Source organism: Fundulus heteroclitus, chromosome 14, assembly GCF_011125445.2.
Source record: "Fundulus heteroclitus isolate FHET01 chromosome 14, MU-UCD_Fhet_4.1, whole genome shotgun sequence".
Lineage (NCBI taxonomy): Eukaryota > Metazoa > Chordata > Actinopteri > Cyprinodontiformes > Fundulidae > Fundulus > Fundulus heteroclitus.
The window spans coordinates 23,886,963-23,901,917 of NC_046374.1; the positions used below are offsets into that span (position 1 = coordinate 23,886,963).

The following is a 14,955-nucleotide window of genomic DNA, read 5'->3' on the forward strand; positions in this document are numbered from 1 at the left end:
CAATAGAAATTAGAGAATATATCGTGATATAAGTTTTGACCATTTCGTCCAGCCCTACTTGTCGTATTTCTCGTTTTATCCACTACTATTGTCCTTAGGTTATAGCTGTTTAAATTGCTTTTAACCTTTATTTTCATGATGATTCATGACAATATTTCTTTATATTAATTTTCTTTAGATTAATTACTTTTTTAATTGCATTTATTGCATTTTTCATCATCAATATTACTACTTTTGTCATCTCATTAAATGTGTTCAGTGAGATTATTATTAACATGATATATGCATTTTATTGGGAAAAAAATGTCGTTTGAATATTTAGTAGCCCCTGAAAAATCTGTTAAATTGCTCCATGCACACTGCTTGCATGTGTTAGTATTTACTCCATGCAGAGATTTGAATGTGATTGCCAACAACTGTGGACAACAACCACCCTCCAAATGAGTTGCCTTTTATTGCCCCTGATGCCTTTGCCACAGAAAGCCTCCTTTTCTTTGCTCTCACTAATAACAGAATCCATCCTTTGCCGTTTTTAGACCTTTTAGTTTGTTGCTCTAATTTTATGCCTTATTTTCTCTTCCACAGTAAGAAAAGCTTAACTATCTAGGTCACTGAATATATTTTAAACTGTCCACACTAACCAAGTCAAACTTTTCTTTCTGCAGAATCCTCCCATCAACCAGCGACCGTTTCCTGCTGAAGAACCTGGTTTCTGGCGTGGACTACAACCTGTGCGTTCTGGCCATTTTTGATGAAACCATCACCTCGTTGGCAGCAACGAAGGTACTCGGGTGCACCTCCTTCTCCACCAAGGACGTTTACCCGGCGTGCCGCTCCCTCCAAGCCCACTTCCTGGGTGGGACGCTCACCATACTGGTCGGAGGCGTTGTCGTGGTCACCCTACTTGTGTTTACCGTGGCGCTCATGGTCCGGCATCGTGTTTGCAACCACAGCGACCACATGTTCTGCCACAACGGCAACACCGAGGCCGGCGGTGGAGCCTGCTGCCAGAGTGGAGGGGATAAAGGGGGAAACGGGGGTGGATGTTATCAATCCAACGGCTCTGGAGACGTGATGATGGTGGTCCTGCCTAACGGTCTGCCCTCTAAGAGAGGAGGGGAGGCGGAGAAAGATAAGGACAAGGAGAAAGAGGGAGCCGATTCTGCTTCCCCTCTGCCTCCAAAGCTGCCCCCGAAGCCCCGGCAGAAGCCCAGAGTCAACCTGGAGCAGTTCCTGTCAGCCGGAGGGGTGGTGTCCACCGCGACAGGGGCGGCGAGCGAGATGGCTCTGGTGGTGAGGCAGAGGAAGGCGCTGCCGCAAAACCTGGAGAGTGACAGAACTCCCCTCTATTACTCGCCCTCTCCTTCGTCCACACTGCCCCGGCAGTCCCGTTCCAGGGACCGCCCAAATCCCCGTCTGGAGCGTGAGCTGACCAACCGGGCCAGCTTCTCTCTGGCGGCCCCCCTGAGAGACTCGGAGCTGCTGGACTGGAGAATCACACCCAGAGGCAGGGACAAATGGAACTCCTCGCAGGCTTATCAGAGCCCCGTGTCCCCGCTGAGCCCCGCCGGCGGGACCGTTGGCAAGCGGCGACACTCGCTCGACATGGGCTCCTCTGTTGCCTTAGCAACCGATGCAGCAGCAACTGTTGCCAGGCGCTACGGCGCCGTGAGCTGCGCCAAGCGGCTGAGCGTGATCTGGACGCGACGGAGTCAGTCGCTGCACGGGATGCTGGTGCAGTGTGCCTCGACCACGAGCGCCGCCTCGTCGACGACCAGCGACGAGTGCGAGGGCGCCGGGGGCTTCGGGGGTCCCGACTTCAAACGGGGGTACATCCACGCCTATAACACCACCAACTCAAACTCAAACGCTGGGACGACCGCGGGGAGAGCGAAAGAGCGCAGCAAGGAGAAGGGGAAGGGTGGCGAAGACATGGAGGAGAGTGTGGTATAGCCTGGACGCGGCAGAATAGGAGCAAGGTTAGGACGGAGAAAGGCTTCCAAATAGGACGGTGATTCAGGAAGGTGATTAGAGGTGAAATTAGGGGAGCGGAAAATAAGGGATGAAAGCAGGGAGGTGGGATCAGAGTGAGGGAGAGAAGTCAGACTGAGTCACAGCCAATTTATTTGCCCAGCAAGAAGTCCAGGAAATTACATAGAAGACGGGGAGGACAAATTTTAATTAAATACTTAAGAAAAGATGAAAAGAGTTATAATCAAAAACCTACACAAAAAAAAGGGGGACAAGCAACATAGCAAGTATGCAGCCACAAAGAAACAAAGTCACATCATGACAAAAGGATCAGATTAAAGGTTTCAGATGGAGCGAGCTCAGGCTTGTAACAACAAAAGCTGCAGTTTCAGCAACACCTCGGCTCTCCAGAGTCCAACCCAGCCGCCCACCGACTCAACAAGCACCATCAAGTGGATTTAAACTGGATCAAAAACAACACCACTGCTGGCAACGCCGGAGAAACTCTGGGCTTCAAAACGTCTGGAGCCCTTCTCTGTTACTTTTGGATTTCGCTTCTGATGCAGACCGACTTTCTGAGACGCATTTTCTCCCCCCCCAAAAAAAAGAAGAAAGAAAAAAAAAAAGCAATGAATGTCAATGATTTGTCCCCTCTGTGTCTGGGTAAGGATTTTTGGCTGGCCGTGCCTGCGGATTACAGGAGTATAAATACAGAGCCTGGTGCAGTGGACATGATCAATCAATACAGGAGTGGAAAATAAAATAAAAAAAAAAAGACAGGAGGCGATGGGAGCACGGATGTTAAAAGAAAAATATTTGGATCACAATCAAGTCAATATGGATTACAAAATGGAGGAGACGAGGGGGGATGATGGAACATGTGAGTGTCCATTTCTGAAAGACAAGATCATACTGCACGTCAGATAATGGAAACAAAGGAATAATGGTGATGGGTGCCTAAGTGTGGGTGCAGTGGTGAAACAGACTGGATGTGCATTTGCAGACAGGGTCAATCCAGTAACATGCCATCAGTTTAGATACAAAAAAAAAAAAAAAGGGGGAAAAATGTTTAGTGGTTTCTGGGCATGCTGTAGAAAGCAGGAATTTGCACAATTACGTTAAGAGGTGGTCTATCCAAACTGAAGTGCAACGTTTAAAGTTCAAACGGATACTTTCAGCACCGTAGCATCGTCAGAGAGCACAAACTGGTGAAGAAATATCAAATTTTCAAAACTCATTTTGTGTAACTTTTAGACTTATTTGTGCCACATGGGTTCAAAGGTTTAAACCAAACTGATGAATGTCAGAGAGGAGGCAGAAAAAGACATTTACAGATTCACTAACATTCACTCAGACTCACTCCAGAGACTCTTGAAGGCTTTCAAAAAGAGAAAAAAATAACGAGAAAACTTGAAAATACAAATATATATATATGGTATATATATATAAAAATGTTACTTGTTGCACCATGTGTTTCTGTTTTTCTGAGGAATGATGTTAGGAGCAGAATTTCAAATGTGTGAATTCTTTTTGTTTATTTTAAAAACGACGATTAGAACAAAACACGTTAATATTCAATAAGCAGTAAAGCTCAAAGGGGACAATAAATAAGCACACAGAACAAAAGCTGGTCAACACCGGTACGTCCCAGTATGCGGACTCAAACTGATGCCTATAAGAAAAAAAACAAAGCCAATTAGATTTATAATGTTGACTTTTACTCAACAATGTTGTTTTTTTTCCTGTTTTATTATTTCATTTTGCCAAAGTCAATATTGTTCTCTGGACTTGATATAAATAAAAATTACATGTATGGAAAAGACATCGACTCATTAACATAAATTGATTGCTTTGATGAGTTTTTGTGCTTGAGAAATATATATTTTTTTATATAAAATGGTATTTTATATTTTGTTTTGTTTTGTATATCGCAGGAAGAAGGTAAAAAGCTCTCATACATGGGTTATAAAACTAAAGTGGCTTCAGGGCAAAAGCCTGAGTGTTGCTAACTGGTTTGATAAAAGACAAGAAGCAGCTTCTTTCCAAGTCATTACATCTGGAAGAATAAAAAAAAACTAGGAACTAAATATTTGATCCCTCCACTTTTAAATAATGAAGATCGTACAGCAGCTTAATATCATCATTGATAATTTAGAAACGGTGCTCATCAACACCCCTTTACCATCCAGACGAAGCTGCTCTCTGATCAGCGCTGCGGATAGTAGCTATGCACACCGACTTAACCGGATCTATTCATGCCCTCTAGGGGGACAGAAAAAGTTTTATTTGTTATGAACAGAGTTATAAACAGCATTTATAAGTTCAGCTGTAAATGGCAACTGTGACGGCAGCTCTGTGCATCCGCTACAAGACAACAACTGCAAGACGGGTGATCAGAAGACAGCGGGGGGATAAAGGACAGGAAGGAGCAGGTATTCTAGTGACTTTTGTTTTAAATCAAAATACACGGTTTGAAACATGCCAGACAACGTTTTGTACTGATTGCTGGTGTTTTTGAGCTTTGGTTCTTTCTGCTGGCCCAGATGAGGTTAGGTGGACTTTTTCAATCTGGATCAGCTGCTCCCTGATTGATAATTACCAACAGTGTTTATGGACGGATTATAAATGTTTGCATGTATCTACTTTGACTAAATGATGGGGAACAAACAAACAGGCCGATCAGAGACTTATTAATAGTGAAGCTTTGAGCTTTTGTCATTTCTGTCTTAAAGGGGAATGAAATTAATTTTTATGATTTAAACACAACGAACACCTTTTAATTGCTTGTTTGTTTGACTGAGCCCACCTTCAGCTCCTGACAAAGCTGGTTCTGGCCTTTGGCCCAGCAAATAATTGGTGCTGAAATAACACCCGCTTTTCAGAGCTTGCAGTGGTGGAAAATAAAAAAATAAAAATATTCTGCTCATATCCAGGTCAGCCAGGCTTTATATTGCCTTCTTGATTTATAAACACAGTTGTAAACAACACTTGGTGTTTATGAATAGAATTGTACACAGCATTTGTAGATTCAGCTGTAAATAGCAGCAATAAACACTCCATCTTTGCTTTAAATTAAGGAGAATAAAGGCAAGGTGGGAATTTTAAACATGGCATTTTAATTACTTGTTGGCCTCTATGAGCCTTCTTCTGAATGATGCAGCAAAAAAACAAAATATAGTTTTTTTTGGTGATGGAAACTTTAACTGATGCTAAGCAAACATTAGAACAAATCTAGAAACTATATCACTGTGATGGTTGGGTACAAACCCCCCTAAAGGTGGTTTACCTCATTTAGAGGAAACTTCAGGTGTTAAAATGAGATAAACATCAACTGTCTGCAGGTTAAATTTGGTGACATTTTGCATAAAACCTAAAAACAATTTTAAGGACATGTTCTGAGCTCAACAGTAACAATGATGGGACTTTGCAAGACAAAAGGGAAAGAGAAGAGTTGTTGACATGATTAAAAACAGCATTCGAGCCTAATAAGACAACAGCAATGCGGGTGTAAAAAGGGAAGCGAACAGATTGTAGGGAAGGAGATCAAACTATACAGGAACGAACGCAGAAACAAAACTTTCAAAGAGCAGAACTAACGATGCTCAAAATAAGAGCTGCTCTGAAACATTAGCAGTAAAAGCTGTCGGCAGAGCGGATTGTGATTCTGCTGCTTTTTGTTATTTCAAAGCACATCTGCTGGTTTCAAAAAGGTGACACGATGTGTTACCAGATCCTTTCCCCGCTACCTGCAGCTGAATTCAACACTGATCTAGGCAGAAAGCAAGACATGCGCTTGCAGCAATCTGCAACAGAGCGCAGCTAATTTAACTTCAAAACATGTAATTTAGTGTGACAATACCAGCAATTAGGAGGGGAAAAAAAAACAATTATTTGCCTAATCTGTTTAGATGTGAACTTTTGAAAGAATAACTGCTGTGGCTGGCGGTGACATCTAGCCGGCTGGGAAAGCTCCAGAGACTTCCCAGGACCACAACTGAAACACGTTCCATCCACTAGGGTCCAGCAGGATGATTCAGGAACAAAATCTGAATAGGAATCTGAACCCTAAACTCTCCAATTCCCAGTTGGATGAGAAATTAAGTTGCCTCTCTTTTATCTGCCAGCCCCCTCCCCCATCTATTAAAGTCACAGTGTGCCTTACAAAGTCTTGCGGTACCAAAAAGTCACAATATTTCAGGTTTAGTGGAAGCCTGTCTTGCAAAAGGGCAAACCGCTTGCAGCTTGCCTTGCTTCCAGAGTTAGCCCCAAGACCTTTGAGCCATTTATGTGGGAGCATTTTGGAAAAAATAAATGGTGACAAAGTGAGAGAAGACAAAAAAAATATTTGTACACACTGAAAGATATCTCTGCAAGTTGGCCTTTGATTAACAGGCATAGCACTGCAAAGGCAATATCCTACAAAATACTGTAACTAAAACGTCCTTAATGATTGCAATGTTGTACAAATTTATTTTGTGACATTTGATATATTGTGCAACCGTAAGAATATTGTTTTCCCCTCTAAATAATTGTTTTAGGTGATTACCGCTTAGAAACTTTGGCACAGATGCAAAGCTCCAAAATCAGATGCTAACATTTGTTAGCGGCTAACATTTAGCCAGTCTTGGTTAGGGCTGGGCGATAAATCGATTTAATCGATTAATTCAAATTTACAATTCTTTAAGATTTCATTTTTGGAAAATCTGGATTTTATTTTGCCAATACACTCATTGGGTTTCCATGAAGAGAACAGCATGTGATGCTGATGTTTAGGCAAATATATTGTCAAAATATTGTTAAGTGGAAACTTTTTTTTACCATAATACGAGGTACTTCATTTACTTATTTACTTTTTTTTTAAATTTAGTTTGAAGTTCACAAGTGCAGTGAAGCCTGTTCTTAGCTCAATGTGTAATACCACTAGCAGCAAATGTTATATTTTCATTGTTTATAATGGCACGGCTGCCATCTTGTTTTACAAGCATGTTTCACAGCTTGTTTTTAGTTGCTCTTTGAATTCAGGTCAACTCCCTGATGAAATGCTTGACATAAAAGCAAGGTTTTAAAATAATTTCTTTAATTTCTTTTTATGAAACAAAATGGAGGAAAAAAATTGATTAATCGGATTTGGTATGATAAAATCGGAGATTTATTTTTTAATCCATATCGCCCAGCCCTAGTCTTGGTTTTTAATCGCACATAGCCAACAGAGTATTTGCATCATGTTCAGAACGCTGCCACACAAATTGATCTGAAAGTAGCCAGAGCTTCTTTATTGGCCAATTCTGTCACACAACCTGACAGCAGTCTGAAGGAGAAGGAGGTGCAAAGCTTAAACGACTGACCTTCATATCACAGACTTGTAACAGCATCTCTGAATCCATCAGCGGCAGGACAACTGAGACAGTTCTTGACGAGAGATATGACATTTTAATACTGCGGGTTCTCATCACACTGTCGGATTTCATTAGCATTCGCAATATTCACAAAGACATCAATAAGGATGATTTCACCTTTTTTGGTATCCGATTGCCATAATCCTCTTCACTAACCCATTTCATAGCTGAATAAATCAGGACTACAACAGATTGCCTACAGTTAAAATCCCTTTCTAAATATGTTTGTAAACTTTTTAAACATGGGATGAAGTTAGGATACAGTCCTGCTTAAAGGCGGGAATAGCTGGGGTACGTTCTCACTGCAGGTCTTAAAGCTCGAGTCTTTTTTGGCGAGCCTGTTCAAATTACATTTAAAATGCTGCCTATATCTAACCTGACTCCCAGCAGATGGATTTCGGTCCACGGAGCTCCACAAATTCATCTGGGATCGCTCCATTGTAGATGTAGTTCAGAAGGAGGGACCTTATCAAAAATCCTTACATTTGATTGGATAAACCACTTGTCCGTCATCTTTACTGACGCGCTACAAGCTCTTACCGAACGGGAGAAGGGTTAAAACATCGTTTCCACCAAGAAAAAGCCTTCAAAGGCGTTCTCTGGTGTTCTTTTAAAGAATTTATATTCTATAGATTGGACAACACTGATGAAATAATGTTACTGCTTGCTTCCTCGCTGCGAGCTGCCATTGTTGTCTGAATCCAGTCTCTTCTCTGGTACGTCACATCTATGAAAATGGGCGATCCTGATTGGCTCGTCCATTTTCTGTGGTATTGAAATCCCTCCCAATGGCAGCGAGTCCAGATGGTGAGTCTCAGGTTAGCCTTTATCTGACTCCAGTGGGAAATCTTTTTGGTTTCAAACTGACATCCTCGCACAAATGAATAATAACTTCCCACTCAGCACATTTGGTCCAGCAAACATGGGGAAAAAAAAAAAAAAAAAGTTTTATGGTTTAAAGTTATCAACGGAAGCTATTTATTGTATCAGCTGGTGATGAGGGGAGAGGCACAAATGAAAAGAGTAAAACTGTAATCTGGCATTTTACAAAGCTTTGGCTGCACAGCGGTTGGCTGTGAGGATGAAGCCAGGAATTGGGCTGCAGGGATTTTAAGACCTTCACCGAGACTGAGTTCATTCAGAAATGCAGAAAGTTGAGGGCAACTTTTAATCACATCAGTGCCTCTTCTCTCGACTTCTTTAGGACGCTCGCTGCAATCTGTCTCATCGCTTTGCAACAGGGGGCAGATTACTACAAGCTGCCCCCTGTTGAAACGTGATACAATGGATTTGCCACGAGTCCAAAGTCCTCCATGTGAAGGATTGTATGAATTTTGTACGCCGGTGCGCTACGATCATCCAAACGGTTCCTATACGAGCTGTCCAGTTTGGCTGGAGCAGAAGTTTTGCTGCATATATCAATCAGGTCTAACATCCAGTTCCCACACCCCTCAGCACAGCCAAAGGTTTATACTAGTGTTGCACCGATGCCTGATACCAGTATCGGACGGGGCCACCATGCAGCACTAAAATGGTGGTATCGGTATCGGCGAGTACCAATAAATAGACACCAATACCATTTTGATGTTTGTATGTCACTTGAACGCAGCATTCTCTCTCCCAACTAGTATTATACATGTTATATAAGTTCATGAAAGTTGCACTATTTTGGCATTTGAGAGCCAAAACTCAGGGTTTTCAAAAGATATTACTCACTTATTAATGTAATTTTACTGTCTTACTGTTGCACTACTATTATACATGTTATAATTTCACGAATGTTGCACTATTTTGGCCTTTGAGAGCCAAAGGTTTAATTAACTATTGTCACCCTTTCCAGGTAGGCAATAACAAGTTCTACTACCCTAAGTAGTATGCAGTTCTTCATATAAACACACACACATCAATTTCAAACAGATGGTATCGGTATCGGCCAATACTGCACAGCCAGGTATCAGGGCCAAAAAATGGCATCGGCGCAACACTAGTTTATACTCAACGCACCTAGGAAAATTACTGACGTTACAATCCTGTTAGCCTAATGTCCAATATTGTACCAAACTAGGTTCATATTAAATATCCGACCAACATCAGTTCTCACTGGGACAGTCTTTCCCCACCTCTCCTTTAACCTGTTTTGTTAGTACTGTCCAATCTTTGGCTAAACTTCACTATGTGGATGACGCCAAACAAATCGCGTTGATTCTTCAATTCGTAACCAAGATGTGGACACAATGTCATCCCCGGATCAGAGTGCTGTGCGGGACGTCAGCGTAAACGTATGAGACAGAAAGAGCTACAGAACTGCCAGGACACCTCAAGAGAGACAAAGACGACGAGGAATTGAAAAGGAGTCATTGTGTTTGGCTTTAATCGCATTGGCTGTGCCCTGGGCACCATTTTGGTCACACAAGCACTCTGATGATCAGACTCTGACCACCAAGGAGTCTGATGAGACGGATAAGAGTGAGCGTGTGTGAGTGTGTGTGTGTGTGTGTTTGAGTAGTGGAGGGTAATGTGTGAAATATTTCCAATTACCCTTGAGCTTTAGAGCCATGGCGCCACCCGAGTAGTAGACAGCTCTCTAAATGTGAGACCATCAGCAGTGACAGGGGAAATAAAGGAGAAAGAAGGAGCAGTCCACACTGTGTGTGTCTGTGTGCATACAAGTGTGTGTCCTGACATCAGGTTAGAGGGCAATTTGATTTGAAACTCATAAATGGCCCTATTAAAGGCAGGTCCGAGTGTGCGCTCGCTCCAGCCACCTTAGAGGGGGAGTCTGTGTGTGCTCTTGTCTGCATGTGTATCAGTGCCCTTCTTTGTGTCACGGGCAGCAACAACACAGAGCTCAGCAGCCTCCCTCCCCTCCGCCTTCCTTCAGGCAAAACCCTGGCCTAATTTCAGTAATTAAAAAAACTGCTGAGTAACGTGCAAACACTCAACAGCTCTGACCGTGTGTGTGTGTGTGTGTGTGTGTGTGTGTGTGTGTAAATTGCACTGAGAGATAACCCTGCGTGTGCATGTTTGTGTCTGCGTGCATCTCGGGAGGCCGGGTTCGCCTGCAGCCAAACTCTCAGACGTGTCGTTATGATCAAGGTATGATGCATTTCCCCACAGTGTGCAGAGCAGCTGCTGAATCAAGACATTGCTGGTGGAGGGGTGGCTGTAGCTCGCCGCGCAGCTTCTTATCCTTTTTTCAGAGGAGAAAGAGGTCGCTGTTTTGGTTCAGCGTATAAATGAATGCATCAGTGGCTAAGGCACCAAATCCCCTCTAAGGCTACACCAAGTTCAAATACTCATTTCATTAAAAAAATATTATTTTACTTGGGTTATATTAGTTAAATCACGAGACAACAAAAAAATGTAAATCTCTAAAGTGGACTTCTGGCAACAGGGGGTTGTCAAACCCTGGTATCTGATGATTTTTCTGGCTTTAGATAACCTTTAATGAGCAACTTGACAGATCCCAACATAGAATATGAAGCATTTCAACCAGTCAAATTAACCTTAATTGAAGAAAACAGCTCCGGCAGAGGCTGTGTTCCTACTTTAAGCTAGAATATAACTAATGATCCATGATGGACAGGATTCAGAGGCTCATACGAGTGGTGATATCGTCTTGAGAACCTATTCCATTTATATACAACAAACAAACTCCATATTCTGTTTATACTGCCTCCATCATGGGACATGCCAGCACACCAATCATAGAGATGACACAAATAATCCACTTATACACATGAAACGCTCTGCACGGAGCAAAAACAGAGCAGAGGACTTGATTGTGGGTCTTTTGAGGAACTGTTTTGGGTTCAGTGGTCACTACAGCGGACTTGGCTCATCATGTTGTGATCAGTCGTGTACAGTCAGCCTCCCTGACGATCATTTTTGGTCGCGGTGGCTGATGGATGCGTTTTTTTTTGCACTTCCTGGTACCTGAAAATAAAATCAGTCCATTTCCGTGTGCCCTGGTTTTCTTCATGAACCACTTTCTTACGTTTCCTATACATCAGAAACTGTGTGGGGTTCTCTACAAATGACTCGGGAGGCTTTCTGCAGCCATGCAGAACACAAGCAACCTTAACCGAGGAACAGGCGTGAGTTAAAACAACAATAAGAACTTTAAAAGTTGTACATGCATGAAACCCGTTTGCTTCACCCTAGCCACGCGCCTTTTTTAAGAAGTGGACACACTTGCTGATGATCCGGTGACTAAGGGCATTAATTAGCAGCAGCTGGCCAATAATTTCCCTCCTAAATCACATGGGAGCAGTGAGGGTGCATTTAGTATTTTTCCAACAACGCTTTAATTTTCACTCCATCTTTGTGGCGTCTGTCGTGTTTCTGACACTTCAAGTTAAAGAATGAAGACCAGCTTAAATATTTTTATGTCCTTTTCTGCAAAACTATATGAATAAGTGAGGGTGTACGTTCTCTTCAACAACAAATGTCAAAAATGCTTTACTTTAGAAAACTTTAGTAGTTCATCATGATCAAATTTTTTTAAAACAGAATCAAAAACAAGACAGGGATTAATCACCTTTATGTGTTGTTTTTATTCTCTTCACAATTAGCGCTAACAAGGCTGAAGTAAAATCAGTCCTGAAATGATAAATACAGACTGTCAGGAGACGGAGAATGGTGGTCAGAGCGTTACCATTACCGTACATTCAAGTCCGTGGAGGCTATGAAAGGATGTTAATGCACTAATTCAGAGCATTCATAATCCATTACCTGCATGTATCAGAACTGTGGAATAAAAAAGGCACAAAAGAGGTTGCTTTTACCATAATTATAAATGATATGCTGTATTTACCTAAACTCGCCCTGTCCGTGTTTTTCTCATTACATCCCAACCAACTCTGACTGGAAGTTTAGAGGACAGACAGGGAGAAACAGCAAGGGGGCAAATAAAACAAGTTTCCTAATAAAAAAATAAAAAGAAATAGACTTGTGTTGAATTTTGATAAATACCAGGAGCACGGGCTTGAAACAGGCCAACGCGCTCGTCTGCCGCGAGTTTCATTACAGCAAAGCAGCGTGGGTAATTTGACTATGACATGCAAGAGCACCTTTAAAAGGAACCAGTGAGCTGAAATCAAAGAGACAGACGGGGGACGAGGCAACGAGAAAAGACTGAAGGGAGGGGGGAGATCTGTGTCCAAACTATAAAGGTGTTCAAATGATATAAGACTGAGTTTCCTGCCAGCCGTTACCTTCATGCATCGCTTGCTTGCTCTCGCTCCTCGTCTGCACACGCTCTAATTTAGCCTTCTAATTTTCTCTCCTTCACCTTCGCCGACTTCTGATTCAGTCTTTTGTTCACTGAATTTGTTCTTCATCTCTGCTACTTTCTGACCTCTGTGCTCTCTTGCTCTACTTGGCTTGGATGTTTTGTTTTGCTGCCTCTTTTTTTTTTTTTTTTTCTCCAGAAGTTCGATTTTTCTCTCCTGAGAAAGAATAAAATAAAAAATATTCTTTGAGTCACTCCGTCTCGCACTCTTCAGTCTGAGTGTTCAAATTTTAATCCATTCCTTGGTGTCATGCCTTTTAACTGCAGCAGCGTTTCAGTGCTTCAACGCCTCTTCAAACTTTGATGGTAACTTATTTCTAATACATTTCATCAAGCTATGATATACCAGTCAGGTCAGTATGCAATTTATTACAGTCAATTTCTTTTTCCCCACTTTAACCCACGTTTATTAAAATTTCTTTTTCATTTCCAATAGTCAAAAAAATGCTGCATTTCACATTTTGTCCAGAGCAAAAAAAAAAATAAAATATTCTGGCTATGATGAAAGTGGTGGAGATGTTTAAAGCAAGGTTAGGCTATAAGACCAAATCCAAAGCTTTGAACATGGATATGTTGCACTACAGCAAACCTGCCTAAAGAAGCAGCCAAAAGGCACATGGCAACTCTGGAGGAGCTGCATAGATCCAGAGCTCAGGTGGAAGGATTCGTCCACATGAAAACCCAATCACTCCTGTTGTGAACTACAGAAATCTGACCAATTATAGATCAGCATGAAGGAAAAGTCTGTTGTCTAAAGAAAACCATGAGAAGTCCCATTTAAAGGTTCGTCAAAGTCATGAATTAGACCGGGCAAACTGTCAAAAACGTATTCTGGTCTGATGAGACCAAAACTAAAACAAAGCATGGAGGAAAAACAACATCTTTGACACAGAGCCACCACTGTAAAACATGGTGGTGACAATGTGAGTTGGATGGAAGTATCTGCGGGCAATTCTTGAAGAAAACCTGTTAGAAGCTGCAAACAACTTTGCAATGTGCTAGAAAGGACGTTTATGATCAAATCTAACTGAGTTTGAGCCATTTTGCAAAGCATACCGGAGTGAAATCTCAATGTTTAGATGTGCGAAATTAGCAGAGACGTTGCTCAACAGACTTGCAGCTGTAAATTAAAAAGTGCCGAGTTCCAGAGTTTTTCCCCCGTGTTACGACAAGTTTAAATGACACCAGAGTTTTGCACGCACATAGAAGAGGAAAAGCATCTCCCGCTCCGACTGCACAGGTCTTGTTTCGAGGCGCGATGTCTTCTGAGGTAAGAAAGCTATAAATATACTGAAGTTAGCCTGTGTACTCCCTAATGCATCGACTCAAAGTAGCCGGGTGAACAAGAGCGCCCAGCGATTCACACCCACGCCTAACTCGGAGGATTCGACCCAAATCAGTCATGAACTGACTAATCCAGCCTGTAGAGGCAACCGTGATAAGTAGAGGGCAACTCATTTTACACGTCGGCCAATTCTAAGGGCATGTATGAAAAAGAAATTAATCTTTAAACTTGAGCAATGTTCCTTTAACTAAAATTAGTTCTCCAAGGTTTAAACTCAAAGTCGTGCAAGACAAATGTCGGATATTCATAAAATGTATTTTAAAATTTAATCCATGTGTCATTTTACTTCTATGCACTGTTTTGTGTTGGTTTATCACAAAATATCTAATATAGGTATACTAATACTAGAACTATTGAAAATATAGAAAATGTGAATACACCCTGTTTATTCACCTTTTCATCTGCAATAATCCTCAAAAGCTTTATTTATAAGTCTTAAAACAAATTTTTGTCAAGTTCATCTCTTTTCACAGGCTCCGGTCGATGAAGAGACCTTAAAAACCACCGTAGAGTTTAGCGGTGCACCGAACAATCAGCCAGCAATGGAAATTAGCAGATTTTCTCTTAATTGGCAGTTCGAACGCTAACCTCACCAAACCTGAAGTATATTTCTTTGATATACTTTGCCTGCAGTATACAAAAATCTGATAAAAACAGGAATAATGTGTTTTTAATGCGTTGTGGGGGGGGAATGCCAACTCCTTCAATGTCACTTGGATTCAGAGCTACCATCTCTGTCAAGGAACCGGCTGGTTTAATGGTTGACATCTGGTCAATTTATTTAAATAAAGGGAAAGTAAATTAAATATTGTGGTTAGAAACAAGAACAGCAGGCCAGACACAAAACCAAACTGGAAATCGTTGGTAGATAGAAATCTGTCTGTTCAGAGGAAAAAAATTATCTGAGCTCAAAACAACAATGCTGCCACTGGAAGCTGATCTGACAGCAG

At 41.7% G+C, this 14,955-nt stretch overlaps 2 protein-coding genes across 4 annotated transcripts in view; one reads left to right on the forward strand and one right to left on the reverse strand.

Annotated features, from left to right (window-relative positions):
• The window catches only part of LOC105936127 (leucine-rich repeat and fibronectin type-III domain-containing protein 4), a 59,057-nt gene extending 55,264 nt beyond the window's left edge, over positions 1-3,793 (forward strand). Inside the window, exon 7 of the mRNA XM_012876789.3 lies at positions 666-3,793. Coding sequence (XP_012732243.2) covers positions 666-1,953 — 1,288 coding nt within the window. The 3' untranslated portion in view covers positions 1,954-3,793. The remainder of the gene's footprint in view (positions 1-665) is intronic.
• pcxb (pyruvate carboxylase b) overlaps positions 1-14,955 on the reverse strand; it is a 429,275-nt gene that overhangs the window by 185,240 nt on the left and 229,080 nt on the right. The window lies entirely within an intron of this gene.